This window comes from Lontra canadensis, unplaced genomic scaffold (genome assembly GCF_010015895.1).
Source record: "Lontra canadensis isolate GAN:19392208 unplaced genomic scaffold, GSC_riverotter_1.0 scaffold149, whole genome shotgun sequence".
In the NCBI taxonomy this organism is placed as follows: Eukaryota; Metazoa; Chordata; class Mammalia; order Carnivora; family Mustelidae; genus Lontra; species Lontra canadensis.
This window is the reverse complement of record NW_022631143.1, coordinates 1,922,533-1,942,299: the sequence shown is the minus strand read 5'-3', so window position 1 is coordinate 1,942,299 and position 19,767 is coordinate 1,922,533. Positions and strand designations below refer to the sequence as shown.

Below are 19,767 nucleotides of genomic sequence, written 5' to 3'. Positions count from 1 at the left end.
TCATTTCGCTGTTACATCACTGTGGATCCTCATTGTGTTCCCCTGTCACTTCCATGTTTTGCACTTTGGGTTCCCGTGACACCTGTCCAGGTTTGATGTGACCTTACCTTTTTGCCGGCTCTTGCCCAGAGCAGATATCTTGTCAGATTGCTCTTGTGTGGACACACGAGCACACCTCCACATACTCGTTCTCTGCCTTCACACTTGGAGGATGATATTTTTCAGAGCCTCATTTCCTCTTATTTCCATCTGTCTGATCTCTTTTGAGTTCAATTATACTTTTCTGCTCACTGACGCACTTGCAGTTGACAACTTTCTCTGTGTTCCATTGGTTAGCCCTCTTTTCGGTCCCAATTGAAATATTTAGTGGGCCTAAAACTCCCGGCCACAGCTCACTTGGGTGTTTCTCTTTGAGAAGTTCCAGCTGTTGATTGTCAGCGCACATTATTCTCTCCTCTCTCTGCAGCGCCCCCACTCTGTGCAGAAGGTGGAGCCCATTCTTTTGGCATAGACATGAATCCATGCCAACACTCTTGGCCTCAGGCTGTCAATCGCCTCCCTCTTCTGGAGAGGAAGTTCCTGAGAGTCACTTTGGGAATTCATAGGCTCAGTCTTCTGGCTTCATACCTGCACTTCAGGCTCACGGGAACATGTGACGTAATAACTGATGCTCCCGGATGTGTGTCTTGTTTTCTGGAAGTGTTTTTCTTTCTGTGTACCTAGACGAGTTGTGTCCCAGTTGTGTCCCTAGATGAGTTGGGTCCCTAGACGAGTTGTGTCCCAGTTGTGTCCCTAAGGTTCTTCAGCTTCAGCCTATGGATGTAGTAGAATCTTTCCCAGGTGGCATTTCCCTTTGCCTGAAGGTAAAGATGTCTATATGATGACAGTGATCTCTTCCCAGAAGGAGGAGCTAGATGCTTTTTCCTGCTCTTTGCTGGGTCAGGACTTTGGTCAGCCCCAGGGCATTATGTGGGTCCTCACAGAAAAATCAATGTGTGGTAGAAGTGGGGCTCGGAACGAAATCGGAGAAGTCTCTGAGATTAAACTTTGTGTCAAAGAAGGAAGGAAATGATGAGGGAGATACAGGGTTTAAAAAGCATCACAGCAACAAATGCAAGTCATTTGGAAAACACTGAATATTTTAGTGAAGAAGGGACTCGATATCCAAGTTGTATATAGCTGGTCAAGAAATTTCTGAAAGGTAGAATTTTGAGTAAAATGCTAAAGGAAATGAGTATAGTCTCATCCAAAGGACAGAAAGGTGGGACAGTGATGCTCTACAGAGGGAACTTGGAATAGCATTTGTATATGTAGTTCTTATCTCTAGAACTGAGGATTGTGGGAAGATCTGTTTCAAAATTGTACTTAGAAAACATTCTTGAGCCTGGGTGGCTCAGTGGGTTGAGCCTCTGCCTTCGGCTTAGGTCATGATCTCAGGGTCCTGGATTGAGCCCCACTTTGGGTTCTCTGCTCAGCGGGGAGCCTGCTTCCCCCCGCACACATACGCACCTGCCTCTCTGCCCACTTGTGATCTCTCGCTCTGTCAAATAAATAAATAAAATCTTTCAAAAAAAATTCTCTTAGAAATCAATTTTTTAATGTATGTTTAATATATATGGCTCCATAATTTATCAAGTGGTTTCCCATGCTAACTACTGTGCATAGGAACAACTCCCTTAATTTTCACAATTTCATGATATAGGTACTGTCCCCATTTGGGACAACAGAGGAAAATATAATTTATATTAATTAATGTACTCAGGATCACACAGCAACAAAGTAGATTTGAACCCATTTGTTCTGACCTCACAGCTGTTCTTTTAGCCAGTGATTACTCTGCCTTCTGGTTTCAACTTGTGCAGTTGTTCTCGAGGAAATGTAGTTCTCTGTGCTTTTGTGACCTAGCCTGCAAATTCAACCTTTATTCTAAGGAAAAATATTTCCAGCATTGCTTATGTACCTGGAGTTTACTCATTCAGTAAACTAGGGATCTGCCTGTAAAGAGACAGGGGTGGGGGGCTGGTGTGAAAAGATAAATGAAGGTGTTTGAATCAGAACCTTGAGACCAAGTTAGATCTGAGCCTCATTCAGTAATAACAGCAATAAAAATTAAAATTATTATACCTCATCTAACATGGCAAGCAGCCTAAGCACATTACTATCTTACTTCATTCTCACAAATGACCATCACCCAGTGAGGTAGGTTCTCAGGAACCACATTTCACAGACAGGTTAACTCAGGCTCCAGAGGTTCAGTGGTCACACAACTGATGAAGGGCAGACAAGGAATTTGTACCCAGGCGGTGTCTGTTCCCCATGCCACGTTGTCTTCGAAAGGGTGCCTGTGTCAGTTCCTCAGCCATGGAAGTGAAAATCTGGTTAGACTGAATTATAGAAGCAGTAAAAGCCATCTGTCCTAGCATCCAGTAGTGCCATGGGGGCACTCGAACCATCCTGAATGGACTCCTCAATATGCGTACCAGCAGACAGCAGCCCCTCCAAATCTAGCCTTAACTATGCAGAGAGCAATATGCATACAGCAGTACCTTTAATTTGCTGGGCCAAGGTAGTCACTCTCCTTTGTGATCACCTCAGAACAGATGGAACAGGGTTTTTCAATTGTGCTGCCAGATGAATGGTAGCAAGGGAAATTACATTTAATCTCCAAGTTGCCACATGGATACATCATATAGCAGAAATGGGAGCGGTATATCTAGATGAAAGCTACTGACATAGAAGCTATACTTTTTCTGGACAACTGCAGAAGGTGGAGCCAGAAGGATTAGAGGACCAGCAACCGGGTCTTGTCCCCTTTAAAGTTCTTCCAAGAGGGGCGTCTGGGTGGCTCAATGTATTAAGCATCCAACTCTTGATCTCCACTTAGGTCTTGATCTCAAGGTTGTTTGAGTTCAAGCCCTGCATTGGGCTCCACGTTGGGGCGTGGAGCCTACTTGAGAAAAAATAATAATAATCTTCTAAGAGATTACAAAGTGACATTTATCACCGATTTTTGTCTCAGATTTTTAGTACTTACACCAAGGTGTTGAAACATGTTTCTTGGAACAGTAATTCTTAGACTTAGTGTGCATTTGAACATTGTAAGGAGCTTATTAAAAATACAGATGCCTGATCTCCTCCTCCTCCTCCTCTTTGGTATATTCTGAATCAGGAGGTCTTGACTAGAGCTCAGGTATCTGTATTTTTTTTAAAGATTTATTTATTTATTAGAGAAAGAGAGCAGGGGAAGGGGCAGAGGGAGAAAGAGAATCTCAAGCAGATTCTACTCTGAGTGTGGAGCCAGACGTGGGGCTTGATCCCATGACCCTGAGATCACGACCTGAGCCAAAATCAAGAGTAAAATGCTTAACCTATGGAGCCACCCAGGCACCCTGGCATCTGTATTTTAAAGAATGCTTTGGTGATGCTGACGCCAGCTAGAGTGAGAGACACATAGGCTTGGGGGGAGGGGCAAACAGTCAAGGTTGCTTATTTCTGTCACTACCAGAACATCTCTTTGACTCTGTTGAGGTTTGCATCAGCCTGGTGTGGTGTTGGAAAGCAGGGGTTCTGCAGTCAGGCTGCATTGTTTCAGTGCCATCTCTGTCACCTAGCAGCCTTGAGAACTGGAATGCATTACTTTCCCTTTCTGAACCTCCATTTGCTCATCTGTAAAATCAGTCACTAAGAACAGCTTCCTTGGAGGGCAGTTACCATGATTAAGTAAGCCAGTATAAGTGCATGTCATATACTTGATACTGCGCCTAGAACTTAGTAAGCACCTAATAAACATTAGCTACAATTGTGATGGTTATCATCAGACTATAGTTTTACATTACATTTTGCTAAGGAAATTATTCCCCCTCTGGATCCAGCAGATTCCAAAAAAGAGGCCCATATGTGAGGGGAATGCAGAGTCACCCTGGCCCCAGAGAGAGCTGATTTGATGCTTGAATTCAAATACATCAGCAGCTGGGATGAGTTGTACAGCATTGCTGGGGCTGCGAGGTGGGAATAGATTCTTGGGCTTTGTTTTAACCCAGATCACACTAACTAGCTGCTGGGATTATAGCTGTCATTAATTCTTTTAGTGCATTTAATTCATCCTGGACCCTCTCCCAGACAGACCCAGTGAGAGGTTAAGAATTCAACTCATATACTCATTTGTGTCTTCCTTGTTGAAAAATAACTGGGAATTCATATTATTCAGAGGCTTACATAATGCCTTTCTCCAAGTGCTCAAGGCTGCAGCATGTGCCTGTTCTCAGGTTTTGCCTCTGCAGATCCTGGGTACTTTGGACACACCTGTTTGTTTTGGCAGGAGACACGTTTATCCACATGGATTCTTACTGTCGCACAAACTAAGGTATCATGTGGCTCTTGGCTTAATTATACTTAGTTACCATATGTGACTGAAAATGACATAGTTGATGTGGCCATTTAAAAAATGATGCCATGGAAAGCCAATGGCAAGAAAAAAGTTCAAGGTAGATCATGAAATGAAAAAAAGTGTCTTGCGGTCTTATGTGTCTGGCTTTATCAGTTAGTAAACAAAACAGGTAACTCAATATTGTTTTGGTGTTACACCATTCTGTTAAAAGAAAAGTATATATGCGTGTATTTTTCTATGTATAGAAAAACAACTAGACATTTACACAACAAAACGCATATATGCTTTTCTGTACTTTCTAAATTAGAGAGGAATGCATATTTATTATATATTGACTGATTTTTATATTATTAAAATCAAACAACATTTTCACACATTTTATATACTATCTCAAGCCCATTTTGCAGTGAGTCATGGTATAAAAATAAGTAAATATATATAATTTTTTCTTTTTAATGAGCAATAATGTAAGCAGTCTATAGACGTCTCCCTCACTCTCCTGGGAACCAGAGACTTAAGGAAGAACATCCCTACTAGAAAGCAAGTTCTCAGATGGAAAAGAAGGCTATGTTATAAGTGGCAGAGTATGTATTTAACTCTGATCATTCAACTCCCTGTTCAGCCATTAGGTAGGGGTTTGTTTCTACATTGTGGTTTTTGAAAAGGTATTGTTTCGGGGATGGGCTTCCCTGTTGTGCCTCCATGCCTCTTTCCTGTGAATCATTTCAGCCCTGGGCCAGCCGCAGTGATTCCCCCGCTCCCTCATGAAATCCAGTTTTATTGGCATTTCTTTCCCCTTTGTAAAGAGAAGGGTTTTTTATGAGCACCATGGGAAGGAAGTCAGTCAGTCACTCCACATGGTACCAAAATTGGTAGTTTTTTTGAAGACAAGCTGCCAAAAGTTCTAATATTATGTAGTATGTCCTATGGTCGGAACAACAATTTGACCACATTTTTCACTTATCAATTCACTGTTTAGTCCGTCATTGCCCAAACTGTTTTTTTAAGACTCTTTTTTGAAACATTGCCCAAACTGTTTTTATGTGCCCAAACACATTGCTCAAACTGCTTTTTGAGATTATTTTTATCATAGGGACTGACGCTGGGTCAACACGAAATCATTCCACCTCAGATTTTAGTGTGGCTTGGCACGCCACTATTATCAGGAACGAAAACTACCGAGAAAAAAAAATACTGCTTCAGAAAATCTTTTTCTAAGCTTCTCATGTACTTGGGTGTTTCCCAGAGATGGTAAACTCAGAAATTGCTGTGCACTCATCATTTTTTATTGCAAAATTCATTAAGCTGCCATTCTATTATCATCCTATCTTGTCAAGATGATACATTACAGACTTCATTGCAAAACTTTAATAAGCAGGAGAAAGTACACCTCTCTCCGTACCACAGCAAGGGAAAGCCTCTGGGTATTTTGCTTTTGTCTTAATATTTTTTGTCTCAAGCTTGTGTCTTTCCAGAACTTCCGTCAGTCTGGTAACTCCCTTTCCTCCCTGTTTGATCATGTAGAGAGCATGTTCCCTCCTTAGGGCTCTGTGAGGCATCATGAGCTGCTGTTAAAGAACATTTCTCTTCCCTCTTTTTGACAGCTAGTCTCAGACATCATGGAAAGATGATGTTAGTCCGTATTCTGACGGACGTCCGTGCGTGGTGGGAAACCTCCCCCGAAGTTACGTTGCAAGTCTGTGTTTCCTATTTATCCTCCAACTCTAGGTATTCAGTGGGCTAGAGTGTTGAGGCTTGCCGAGACATGTGAATTCGGTTTGGTTCTGCATGCACATTCCTGGCCTTGTTTCTGGGTTCTTTGATAAACAGAGACCCTGCCTTTTGTATGGGGGGGGTGGGGATGGGGAGGGATTGTCATTAGAGTGAGCAGGAGTCACTTGGTAAATATGGAAAGTGAAGTTGCTTAGCTCCCAGATTTCCATGGCAACCCCCAGAACAAGTACAATATCACCAAAATTATTCTGTGGCTTTCTTTTTTTAGTTGCAGTGATTTGGTTGCATAGTCATATTTTTCCACTCCTGATTTGTACAAAAAACACAGACTCTGCCCACTGTAACCATTACTTTGGTTTCAAGGACATTAGTGGTCCCTGTCTGAACCACCTGGAAAATTCAGTCACTCGGAACTGCCTCTTTCTGTGCTAGCAGAATACATTTTCATTGCTTATTGTCACCTTATATTTATTATTTGTCTTGGAACCATTCATGGAGCTTTAGTGTATATTATACATGGGCCAGGTGCCATGAACGTGTGACTGATGCCGACCTCGCAGGTCACTGTAACAGATGCTCGAGGTATTCTGTATGGGCATACGTGCCCCTACCCTGAGTAGTTTGCATTTCTCAGCATTAGCACCACATCTAGTTTATCACTCTTCATAGAAACTGTGTTCATGAAAACATTCATCACTTACTCATACATGTTTACATTTGCTGGGGGATTTATTTTATCATTTCATTGCTTCTGAGCTCTTGTCTTCTGTGACTAAAATGAAAAGAGTTTCTTATTGACAAACATGTTTGTAGAAACCAAGCATCCCCACTAATTTCATCCAGTTTAGGAATATTCCTGAGATATTCTTTCTCTTTTGGTCATTTAAGTGGTTCTCTGTGATCCTTTTGCTTTGACTCATAACTGTTGTTGTTTTTCTTATTCAGTCCCCTAGCCTATAATTTCCTTTTCTTCAGCAATGTAATTGCCATCAGTCTTTCTTATACCTTCTGATGAGGATGCCAGACCTAGTTTGAATCATCAATGTCTCTGAGAAGTCCAGGTCTGGTATTGGAACAATTTGGTTAATTTAATTTTTTTTTAAATAATGTTTTAGGCTGCCTGTTCTCGTTATGTTTTGCTGTTAGGCAAAGTACTCATCAGCCCACCTGACAAAGATCCCCGTGTTTGACATTACTGAATCATGTTCTCTTTTTTTCTTAATTCATGCCAAATGCTTTAGAATTTGTCTTGGTATAGTTTGCCATACCACTAAAACGTGTGAGTTCCTGTGGATTTTACTCTCCACCTCTTCCATGGAATGACTCTCACTGTCCTGCTCACCCTCAGTAGGGATCGTCAATATTTCAGCTCAGAAACCTAGCCACCTAGATGTTCTCATTCTCGCTATTTGTGGTCTCATGTCCAATAAAACTGTGGTGGTCTTATAATCCGAGAGTGCCAGGTTTCCAGATTTCCTTATCATGTGGCCCATTGAGTCATACCGGTAAAGAGTCTGACTCTTTAGATGTATATTTGGCCATCTTGACTGCAAAACTATGAAATTTTATGATTAATTTTTTTGTGTTTTTTCTTTTTGGACAAAGACACCTTTCCTTGATCTTTTGCTCTTGTTGTCATTTTGTTAGAGATTTTGCCATATGTATCAGGCCCACAATACCTAAATATAGGTCAAAATAGAATCTCAAAAAGGATTTACTTCCTAAAAAAGAGTTCTAGTGTCCTCCACTGAATGAAATGCTAGAAATCCTCGAGTTCAGTTTGGGGGTAGCCACCCATTTAATTTTTGTGACCTTTCCAGGCCAGGCAGGGTTGGGCTCTCATTGTCCACCCCATCCTCATTCTTGTGTGGGTTCGTTTCAGACAAATGTCAGCTTCCATATGCAGCAGTGTTCCTTGCTTAGCTCATGGAGAAAGCCAGTCTGTAATACTGTAACAGAAGATATGGTCTCAAAAATTTTACCCAAATCCCATTTACAGAATCAGATTCTTATATGAGGTAAGGATTCTGATAAAGTGTTATTACGTAAAGGAAAGCATCTTTATCTAATTTTTTTTCAGTTGTGATTTCAAAGCTTTATCTGTCACATGTTCAATCTTAGGTTGCTCCTTGTCTACCGAGGAAGGTAGACATATGAACAAATAAGTATGTGCAAGTCACTAATAAATATTCTAGTATACATCTGAATAAAACACCTAGGAATTAGTGTAAGGGTGTTTATTATCTGGGAATGTGTTTGGTACTCACTGAGTATTCATTGAATAGATGAAAATTGAAGAAACTTCCATCTCTTTTTCTAATGTATAGTAAGTCAGGGGAAAAAAAAGTCCCAATAATATTTTAGAAAAACTAACATGTTTTTAGCAAGGTGTTGTTTTTAATTTATAGAATCATAGTCCTCTTAAGGGCAAGTAAATATAATCACAGGAGAAATATGAGCTGTGGTTATACTCTTAGGTTTCCTGTGAATTCAGAGAATTACATCATGCAAAAAAGTTGGCTTCAGACTAGAGTTAATAAAACTATTCACCTCTCCTTCCCTGGGAAGCAGAAATTGTTTTCATTGAACCCCAGAGAAGTATGTTGAGTGCCCTTTCCTGTATGGTGGTCTTGGGCTTCTCAGTCTTTTTCAGAAATCTCAACGTGAGTATTTTGTGCAAAGGAAAGTTTGCACTGATTCATACTGGTAAGTGGCATATCCGTTTTCTCAGTGATCCCCTAATTATGTAATTTTAGAGTTGTTTTTCTTCCTGATAGCAGGTTCCCATTCAAAGTCCCTGTTAGTTTGCCTCCATCTGGGTGCATTGTAATTCTTTTGGTTTCTCTTTCTTTGTTGTTCCTGTTTGGAACTTAAACTCTTGTAATATGAATAGTTCCAAATCCCAGGAATCAAGTTAATAATCTACTTTTTTCAAAATCTACTTAAGAGTTGAGAAATCTCCCAATAGCCTCATGGAGTTTTTGACTCTTCTATAGGATTTTAGCATGGCATAGAGAATTTGCCAAGATATTAGGGGTGTTGGGGTGTGTGTGTGTGTATTAAATGTAAAGATTACTCTAACATCATTGCATAAGCATGATAAATTTTTATGCACATGACTAGTACAAATGGAAAAGTTTTGTTTTTTTTTTAAATTACATCACCCCCTTTATTGCCTGAAGAATTCAAATATCACCCTCTGAACTACCATGTCAGTAAGTCTAGTCTGTCTTAGGGACATGGTATATCTCCAGCTTGCTTCAAAGTTCCAGTGAGGAGTAACCCACATAGGCTGGGTTTCCTGAGAAGTGAATTGATTGCCCACAGCGTCAGCTGATTTCATTATGGTGTATCTGTAATGAATGTGGGACAAGAATGACATTCCAAGTCTCTGCTATTTTGCTACAGCAGTGGTGCCTGTGCCATTTAGCTAAATTATCCCAAAAATGTTTTCTTCAGCACATGGTTCCAAGTTTTAAAGATGGAAAGAAACAAAATTCTTGACTTTGAACAGTCTTCTGAAGTTTACAAAATGCATTCTTGCATATGAACCCACTTCATCCTCATGAACTCCTTGAGCTGTGCAAGGCAGTTCTCATTCTCCCCATTTTGTAGATGCATTAGCCAAGAAACAGAGTGAAAACTGCCTGAGGCCACTCAGCCAAGCAGGGGTGGAGTCTTGAAGAGAACTCAGGTTTCCTCCCTCCAGGCTTAGTAATACTCTCCAAGTATTAATGTGACTATGTAGACCATGGACTCGGTTTTTTAATATGCAGACAACTCTGTAGCCTTTATAGATCTGTTATTTAAAGAACTGACTTGAAGCTAGACATCAACTACATGGAGCTGGAGGCAACCCAGGAGGGTTTGTCTTGAGAGTGGTCAGGAGTGTAGACTGCAGAGTCATAAGGATGTTGATGACCAAGTAGTAGATATTTTATGGTGAGGTACTATAGAATTGGAGGTAGGACAGGGTCTTGACAATTAAGACCATATTGGGGGCAGGAGTTTTAGAATAAAAGGTGAATGTCGCAGAAACCAAAATACAAGGGCGCTCTGAAGGCTACTCTATGTTCTGCCCATCTACCAGTCAAAAGAAGAACAAAATTTATGGCACAGTGGTGGTAGGGTCACTCTTAGGAAAATGCCTGGTCTGACCCATCAGGCTGAACAGAGGTGGGTTTGCTCCAAAGTTGTAAGTCACCTGTTCATCTTCCTTTCCCACCTGCAAATCTTATCTTTCCTATGTCTTCTTCTGAGCTTTGCTGAGATCTCAATCCATTCTCATTATTGGTAGGTTTTTATATATGTTGAAACAAACTATCCCTATGAAATAATAGTAATATGGGGTTTTGGGCTTTATTTTTCTCCAGAGGAACAAAGAAACAGCATCATCAACTCCAGTTTGGAATCTGTCGTCTCATCAAATGCAAATAGCATCCTTAATTCCAACAGCAGCTTACAGCCCAACATGAACTCTAGTGACCCAGACCTGGATGTGCTCAAACCCACCCGGCCCAATTCACTGTAAGTATGATTTCTGACTGCCTTCCATGGTAGGGCTTTGCTCAACCATCCTGCCCAGACTTTATGCTCTGGCCTCATCTGACTTTGAGCATTGTCCTGTGAACATGATTTTAACCTTCTTTCTAAATGTGGAGCTTGGCTAGTTTGTTGTGGATTTTTTGAGCATCATCACCTCAGAGGGGAATCATTATTCTTAACATACTGCTTCTTGGCCTTGGTGATCTTTGATTTACCCTCCTGCTGAGATGGCTTTGGTGATGGCTGTTGACTATGCTGGCTGCTGGGCATGAAAAGCGATTTCTTTTAATTTTATAAAACATCCAGGCACTGTAGCAACTCAGGAGATCAGTAGCCAAGTCTGTTTCACTCATTTATGTTGTCTTGGTTTCCCCTTCTCCCTGATGATGTGGAATATGTCCAGTGCTACCTCTGTGTCCACTTCTTGAAAGAAAAGCCCTCCAGTAGCCCTTACAGTGTTCAGATGCTCAAACCTTAGCACAACTGTGATGACATACCAGAGACTAGAAAAGAGAAGAACTTTTGTTGCTTCACCCTTGGGTGATAAGCATCCATAGCTGAGACAGGCAGCTTGGGGCTGCTTGTCTAATCCTCCACAGAAACTAGATTCACTATGCTATGGCCAGAAAGTCCTCCCTTGTGGTTTCCTCCCACACTGCTTAGCATGCTTCTTCAGACCACCAAATAAATCTTGTCAACTAGAGTCTTTACAGAAAGAATGTAAGGCCATGACCAGAACAGCTGGACTCTCAGGCTGCGGTTGTATAAGACTTCGGAAGAGCAGAATTGACTTTGCCTTTCTCTAGTGAAAATAGTTTGAAGTTCAGCCACAGATTGTCTTCAGGGCAGTCGTTGCTTCTGGTGAGACACCAGGATATCAGAACCTTTTCCTGCCCATCTCCGGGCGGTGGTTGTGTGGTCACACCCTGCCATGCTACCTCTGTAAGATATTTACAGATCTGCAAAATGGGACCAACAATTTTTTCCTTAGAAGAAACTCAGGGATATTAAGGCATAGGGGGAGAAGAACTCTAAAATGCACTTAGGGAGTACTTCTACCGTAAATGAAAACAGTAACGTAAGATGAAATTATGTACTGGGAAAACTCTTTTTGCTTATGAGCAGTGAATCTCCTCTGCTTCTCCATGGCGAGACTTATGTATGGAATTTCCATCCCTCATTGTCTGGCTTTGTCAAGCACTCCTTTACCTGCTTTCCTCGACTTAAAGAAGATTCTGGTTTCTTTTATATCTCTCTCTTTTTATCCCCCATTTTGTTTAAACTTCTGTACCTGTCAGTTACTGATGTTATTTGCTGCTCAGCATGAGCAAGGTTGAATTTCTAGCCCATTTTGCTTACTGTCCTCTGATCTTAGCCAGCAATACCATTTAATGGTCTTTAATTTTGGTGGGTTTTTTCCTTTTAAGATTCTATTTATTTATTTGAGAGAAACAAAGTGAGCAAGAGAGAGAGAAAGAGCAGTGGGGAGGGGCAATGGGAAAGGGAGAAGCAAACTCTGTGCTGTGCAGGGAGCCCAGTGTGGGGCTTGATCCCAGGACTCCATGATAATGACCCCGAGCCAAAGGCAGATGCTTACCTGATTGAACCACCCAGACACCCCTCTTTCATCTTTGTTTTTAGCAGCTGGGAGCCCCCTGAGTTACCACTGAGTATGGTATGTCTAAAGAGGCTGTTTTGGTGGCTAAATGGTACAAAAGAGGGCAATGTCTCTATTATTTATTTATTTATTTATTTATTTTTGTGATTTCATTTTTTTTCAGTGTTCCAGGATTCATTGTTTATGCACCGTACCCAGTGCTCCATGCAATACGTGCCCTCCTTAATACCTAGGCTCACCCACCCCAACCAAAAACCCTCAGTTTGTTTCTCAGAGTCCATAGTCTCTCATGGTTTATCTCCCGCTCCCATTTCCCCCAACTTACTTCTCCTCCATCTCCCTATATTCTCTGTGTTATTCCTTACGCTCCCCAAATAAGTGAAACCATATGATAATTGACTTTCTCTGCTTGACTTATTTCACTCAGCGTAATCTCCAGTCCCATCCATGTTGATACAAAAGTTGTGTATTCATCCTTTCTGATGGAGGCATAATATTCCATTGTATATATGGACCATATCTTCTTTATTTATTCATCTGTTGAAGGGCATCTTGACTCTTTGTACAGTTTGATGACTGTGGCCATTACTGCTATGAACATTGGGTACTATGAACATTTGGGGTAAATACCCACTAGTGCAATTGCAGGACACTGTCTTTTAAACAGGTCCTAGAAGAGGGGACTTGAGGTTTTTGTTTTTCAGTTGTCTAGATGTGATTTGTTTTACATAAGACACTGGGGGTCACTCTGCCAGTGACCCCCATCCATAGGGACTGTCCTTGCCTGCTCCAGAATTTGGAGGCTTTCCCAGGGCAGGAAGAGTGATGCCAGGAACAGTTGCACTTTGTTTGACTTTCAAGGAAAGTTAGAGGTAGGATAGTAGATATTGCCAAAATGTCTGCTGTTCTTACAGCCTGAGTGAACACCTGACTGGCACCTGTGAGTCTTGAGCCCCAGGCTGCTCCTGAGGCAGAAGGAATGCTGCTGCTGGCACTGATGCCAGAGTTTGCCGTAGCCTCACGGAGGCCCACCCCAAAGGCGCCGTGAGCTCTGCGAGAATTTTGCCAACCATTTCTGAGACCCAAGGCCCTGAATGCGCCATATCCAAGTTTGTGCCTCCCTTCTTTTTTCTGCCTACAGTTGCTTGGGTGGGCCATAGACAGAAGCTAGGTGGTCCTGGGAAATAGACGCTGCAGTATTTGGCTATAGAAAGTGAATTCTGAAAGGTCTGGGAGCACAGTATGCCATGGTGACTGGGCTCAGTCACAACCATCAGAGACCACTGGGGTCTCAACCTCAGTTCTGGACACTTTCATTCCCTCTATCATTGTTCACTTTGACTTACACAGAGATCCTTGAGTGGGAATACTTAACGATGCAGATGAAAACAGAAAACACAGATGGTGGGGGATTATTATTACTTTGATTATTAATTGGGCATGAGGTAGGGAACCAGTCACCAGAAACAGTCTGTTCTCCTTTTTATTTCATTCATTTGTTTTTCATTGTTTTCAGAATGACTGGAGTGGTCATTATGACCATGTGACCATCATAATGAAAGGAACATGCTTTGTGACTCAGCATCATTCGGTACTTTAGAGACCACATTTTGCTGTCTCGTTGGTAAATCTTTCCTAATTCTCTAAGGAGATCAGGACCCTCTTGTTTGTGTGGGCATAATGCTAAATCGGGCATCAAAATTAGAGATGCACTATTCTGGCCATGGCAGGGCAAGGTTGCGGGGTTTCCATTTTGGCAGGTCCTCAGCTGGACTTTCTAAAGTGTAGCCATCCCTCTTGAAGATCAAAGACACTTGGTAAGTCAGGACCAAAGCCCAGGTAGTCTAAAATTGTCAGCAAATATTGCTGACCTATTTTGTGCCCAGACCTCTGCTAGGCTACCAGGGGTAAATGAGAACAGGATGATTCCTGGCCTCACCATGAGTTTGTAGTCTGGCTAAGGAGAAAGAACAATGGTATATGGCAGTGCTAAATGGGATTTATAGCTCATAAGTGGTTTTAGAGTTCACCAACCATTAACTGATCATGTTGAGTACATGCACCAGTCAGAATATTGGAAAAAGTGGATAGTGAAAATGTGAGGTTGGTGTTAAGTAAGATTAAATAGATTAATATGGATGGATGAAGTTCATTGCAGGTGAGGGGGATGAGGGAGGCAAAGATGATCCAGGATGGAGAAAAACAGCCTACAGACAACACAACATGTGTGTTGGTAGAGGGGAAGGTTCCTTCCTCCCCTACCACTACCACCAAAAAATAATAACAACAACAAACCACATTTCTTTCTTTATTTATATGATCTCTACACCCACTGTGGGGCTTGAACTCACAACCCCAAGATCAAGAGCTGCATGCTTCACCAACTGAGCCAGCTATGTGCCCCCCCCCAATTTTAAAGTATAAACCAACCTTTTGTGCTGAATAACTAGACATTCACATGAGAAAAAAAAAAAAACTAGATATAGATTTGACACCTTTCAAAAAATTAACTCAAAATGGATTCTAGACTGAAATGTAAATGCAAAACTAGAATTTCTAGGTGATATAAGGGAGTCTATAGGTGACCGTGGGTTTGTCAATGACTAGGTACATGATCCCTGAAAGAAAAAATTTGTAAGTTGAACTTCATTGTGGTTAAATCTTGTGCTCTGTGAAAGACATTATTAAGAGAAAGAAAAACCAAGCCCAGAATAAGAGAAAATATTTACAAAACTCTTATCTGATAAAGGATCAGTATCCAAAATAAACAAAGTACGCTTAAAATCCAATAATATGTAAAAAACCCAATTAAAAACTGGGCAAAAGATCTGTATAGTCACCTCACCAAGGAAGATATTTAGATGCAAATAAGCATATGAAAAGATGCTCAACATCTTATATCATCAGGGAATTGCAAATTAAAACAATGAGATCTCTCTGTACACCTATTAGAAGGCCTAAAATAAAAAATAGTGACAATACCAAGTGCTGTAGGATATGGAACAACAGGAACTCTTACGCATTGCTGGTGGGTATGCAAAAGCAGACACCCATTCTGAAAGATGATTAGGCAGTTTTCTACAAAGCTAAACATAGATTTCTCATACAACAGTCCAGCAGTCATACTCAAATATGTTCACTCAAATGAGTTGAAAACTTAAGTTCACACAAAAACCTGCAGCTTTATTTGTTATTGCTTGTTATTGTTATTTATTTGTTATTGCTTCATTTGTTATTGTTATTTGTTATTGCCAAAACTTGGAAGCAAATAAGATGTTCCTCGGTAGGTGAATGGATAAACAAACTGTGGTACATCCAGACAATATAATCCAGTAATAAAAAGAAGAGAGCTATGAAGTCAGGAAAAGACTTGAATGAGGCTTGAGTTCAGACTATTAAGTGAAAGAAGGCACTGTGAAAATGCCACAGCATGGTGTGATACCAACTCTACGACATGCTGGAAAAGACAAAACTATAGACTCAGTAAAAAAATGAGTGAGAAGGAAGGGTGCATAGGTGGACACTGGGCATTTTTAGGGCAGCAATACTATTCTGTATGACACTGTAATAGTAGATGCCAGACATTATTGGTTTTCAAAACCTATAAAACCAATAGAACACAGAGTGAATCCTAATATAAGTAATGTTAAGTTAATGTAATATTACTAATAATTGTACCTCACTAACGAAAGATGTTAATTACAGGGGAATTTAGGCAGCAGGGAGAAATAACTGAGTTATTTTGAGCCATTTTTCTGTAAACATAGAACTGCTATAAAAAATTAATATATTTTTTTAATCTATAGTTCCAACTTCTTTTGAGAAGTTAGAAGATTTGGCCACCCTAAATCTGTGTGTTACTTGGTAACAAGTGATGTTCTCCACGGTGGCTATCTTCTCACAACTGGCCTGCTTCACTCCTTACCCCCTGGCTATAGGCCTATGATAGATGACATATGGCCAAAATCTTTGTAGCTCCCATGAAGAGGTGGAGTCCTTGGATCTAGGCTGACCTTCATCTCCTGCCTTGATTTGGCCAATAGAATGTGGTACAAATGATACCATGTATAACATCCAAGCCTAGGCCACAAGGCCTTGCAATTTCCCATCTCATCTTCCTAGAATCCAGCAGCCATGTAAAAAATCTAGTCTAGTCTCTTTCAGCATGCAAGACTATTGGAGAGAGAAGCCCAGCTGTCCCAGCCATGCCCAACCCGGGGCCACTCGTCAGTTGAATGCAGCCACATGAGTGAGTCCAGAAAGGACTAATAGAAAAGCTGTTGTTCAATCCACAGATGCATGAGAAATAATACATAGTGGTTTTTTAAGCCACTGAGTTCAGGTCAGTTTATTCAGCAATAGTTAAATGACATAGGCCTCTGCTTTTGTGACCTCAGAATCCTCAAGCTGCCATGGGAGGGGGTGGGGTTTCCTGGGTAAGGTGGAAGGGTAGGACAGGCTCTCACCATAGAGAATGGCAGCATGGAGACTAGCTTGTCAATTTTCAGAATCTTCTTTGAAAGCAGATGACTCATAAGTGAGATTCTAAGAAGTTAAGAAGCAAAACAAAACCCATAGCTAATGACTGAGGCAATCAGAAAGATAGCTCAAACAGTGGCATGGAAAGCAGGAAAGCCGAGGTTTCACTCCTGGCACCGACATAGACTGGCTGGTACCCGACCTTGGCCCTGAGTGCGCCCATCCCCTGCTCCTTGTGCCAGAAGAAGTGGGGTCTGACCTGTCTCTAACTACGGAGGTTGTTCAAAGAGTGCTTAGAAAGGACTGACAAAATAAAAATCACTCTCCACTCTCACAATGACCAGTGGTGTTGGCCTTGTGGAAGATAGTGATTTCTGGAAGAAATCTGGAAGACTTCTTTCTGGAAGATAGTGATTTTTAAGAAGGAGGTAAACAAATGCAAAGAAAAAAATTAGGGGACATCCCACTAGGGACATAAAATACTGCAGTAATTCCCTCAGGTTAAAAACTACTAGGTAAATGCTTTCTTCAGATTTCTGGGGTAGGGATAGAGGGGCTTATTAAGATGGAAACCATGCTAGGAGGATGGAGGATGATTATAGCCATGGGAGGAACCCAAGCTTGGAGTTCTCCCTGCCTGAGTGGTCCCCACCCCTAAAAAATAAATAACTCACTGCCCAGTAGCCCCATAAATAAAACTAATTTTTCTTGTCCTTTCCGCTCTCTCTCTCTCTCTCTCTCTCTCACACACACACACACACGCATTTCCAAGTTATTTCTGGTGACCTAAAAGATGTACACATGCCAAATGCTTTCAGACTATGCCAGAGTCAACCGTCCTCTACCTCTTAGTGGCCAGTGAGAGGCAAGAGAATAGTCGCTGAAATTCAGAGGATAAACAAGGCCTACTTCCAGGCACCGTTGTTTCTCTGAAGCACTGTTGGCTCCTGAATTTGATTCAGCTGCTCTCTGATAAAATCTGGGAAAAACGTTAGAGGTATCTCCAAAATTTTACTTGTGTTTTACTTAATTCATTCAACATTTATTCAACAAATACTATTTGAACACCCACTGTGGGCCAGGCATTATCCTAAATGCTGAAGGTACAGTGATAAACAAAAAGAATTTCTGCTGTAGTTCTTTCTGCCTTCTGTTCTTTCCCCATCTATAAAACAGGAATTATACCTCCTCAAAAAAGAAATTATACCTCCAAAAAAAAGTTGGGAAGAGTAAATGAGATCATCTTTCATTACCTCATATGTTTAGCACTGTGAATCTGTGAATAGCAGTTAATTTTGTTGTGGAGGGGCCTCTTGTCCTCCTCCCTCTCAGAGATTCCCTTTCTCTCCCTCTACCCTCTCAGCCTTGGTATGTCTTTCTTGTGTGCAGAGAAATGTCCCAGGCTCTTCTCCTTACCTTCCCCCATGAGCTTCCCATCTGGAATCAGAGAATCCCAGACTGGACCTATCAGTTCAGTCACTGAGTTATCAGTGAAAAGGAGGAACTTCTCTAGGGGCAGGTGCTACCCCGCTTTAAACCAAGACCAACTGGAGACTAGGCATGCCTATTGCTGAACAATTTGGAAACGTCCACATCCCACGCGGTTGAGCCGTGTGCATAGCTGTTATTTACTGAGACCAAATGAATCACAAAATGCATTCAACGGTCATAATAAATGGAATTTTTTAAAAGTAATTTTATCTCCTCTAAGTGCTATTTCATGCCAAAAGAGTTACACCCAAACAGGCAATATGCTTTTACTACAATGATCTTGATTTGTCATTCTTTGGAATGTAGGGATTTGAAAGAGGAAGTTTTCCTCTGTGGTTGAATCACTTTTCTGTGGAGGAGGATCTTTCCTCTTAAGACTGAGGATTCTGATTCTCACCCACCTCCAAGCAGAAAAGGTCTCTTCTGTTTTGCCTAAAAACCTGATGGCATTCCTCACCTTGGGAAATAATTTGAAAGTAGAGTTATTTTTCACAAGGAATCAGTTGCCTCTTCTCATTCCTCCTCACAACCTCTATGGTGCTTCCAGCCAGCTCGTTCATGGTTGTTTCTTGGACAAGCCCCAAGCCATCCCTCTTACACGTCTGTCTCCTGGGGACACCATGGCCATAGTTCCTCCAAGTATGCCCCCTTGGCATCTTCAGAGCTTGTCAATGATGCGACCTGTGTTCTTGTTTTCTGAGTGGCTTTCTGTCAGCTTTTCCCATTCCCTAGCCAAGCTCTCCTTCGCCAGTCAGGAGCTCAGCTGGCCTCCCTTGGTTGAGGGTGGAGATTCCTTCCTGATGACCCATCTGATTTTTATTGGATAAATGTGTTTGGTGATTAGCAGGGATTTTTTTTAACATAAAAATTGCTCAAGGCAGCCCTCACACTTCATGACCCAGCAGGATTTCTTTCCCAAGCACCAGGGCTGTCAGTGGCACTTGGATCTCTACAGCCTGTCAGCAGAGGGGGTATGGGAGGAGGCGGGGATGGGACACCATTCAAGGGCTTAGCCGCATCTCACATCCCTGTTTTCCAGCAGCGTGGATATCGCAAATGGAAAAATGTTTTCCTTCACACACATTGTTGTTTTCTTTCCCCCTTGATGAGCTAACATCATAAAGAGTCTGTATTTTTTTTGTAAATGAATTAATATTGCTAAATAATGTAAAACAATTATCCAAATTTATCATGACATACAGTAGATGCTAAGTAAAGTCTTGGTGTTTAATTAAACGTATAAATAAATTAAAGAGGGCACATAGTGCATGGAGCACTGGGTGTGGTACATAAACAATAAATCTTGGAACGCTGAAAAAATAAAATTTAAAAAATGTATTTGTGAATTTAGCTGCCCTCAACTGCATTATGCCATTGCATTTTATATATGTAAGTAGGTGTTAGGGATTTATAAATCTTGAATTTTTTATTGAATCTTAAGGAAATAGGCTTAATATTTTGTGAATAGCTTTTAGCACTATTATGCCTGTAAAGGGACTTTGAAGGAACTTTA

General features: G+C 41.2%; 1 protein-coding gene across 4 annotated transcripts in view; it reads left to right on the top strand.

Moving 5' to 3' along the window:
* Positions 1–19,767, top strand: part of ARHGAP26 (Rho GTPase activating protein 26) — a 443,583-nt gene that overhangs the window by 359,017 nt on the left and 64,799 nt on the right. For all 4 annotated transcript variants that reach the window (XM_032844264.1, XM_032844266.1, XM_032844265.1 and 1 more), the window contains exon 20: positions 10,495–10,648. In XM_032844264.1, the coding sequence (XP_032700155.1) occupies positions 10,495–10,648 (154 nt within the window). The remainder of the gene's footprint in view (positions 1–10,494; positions 10,649–19,767) is intronic.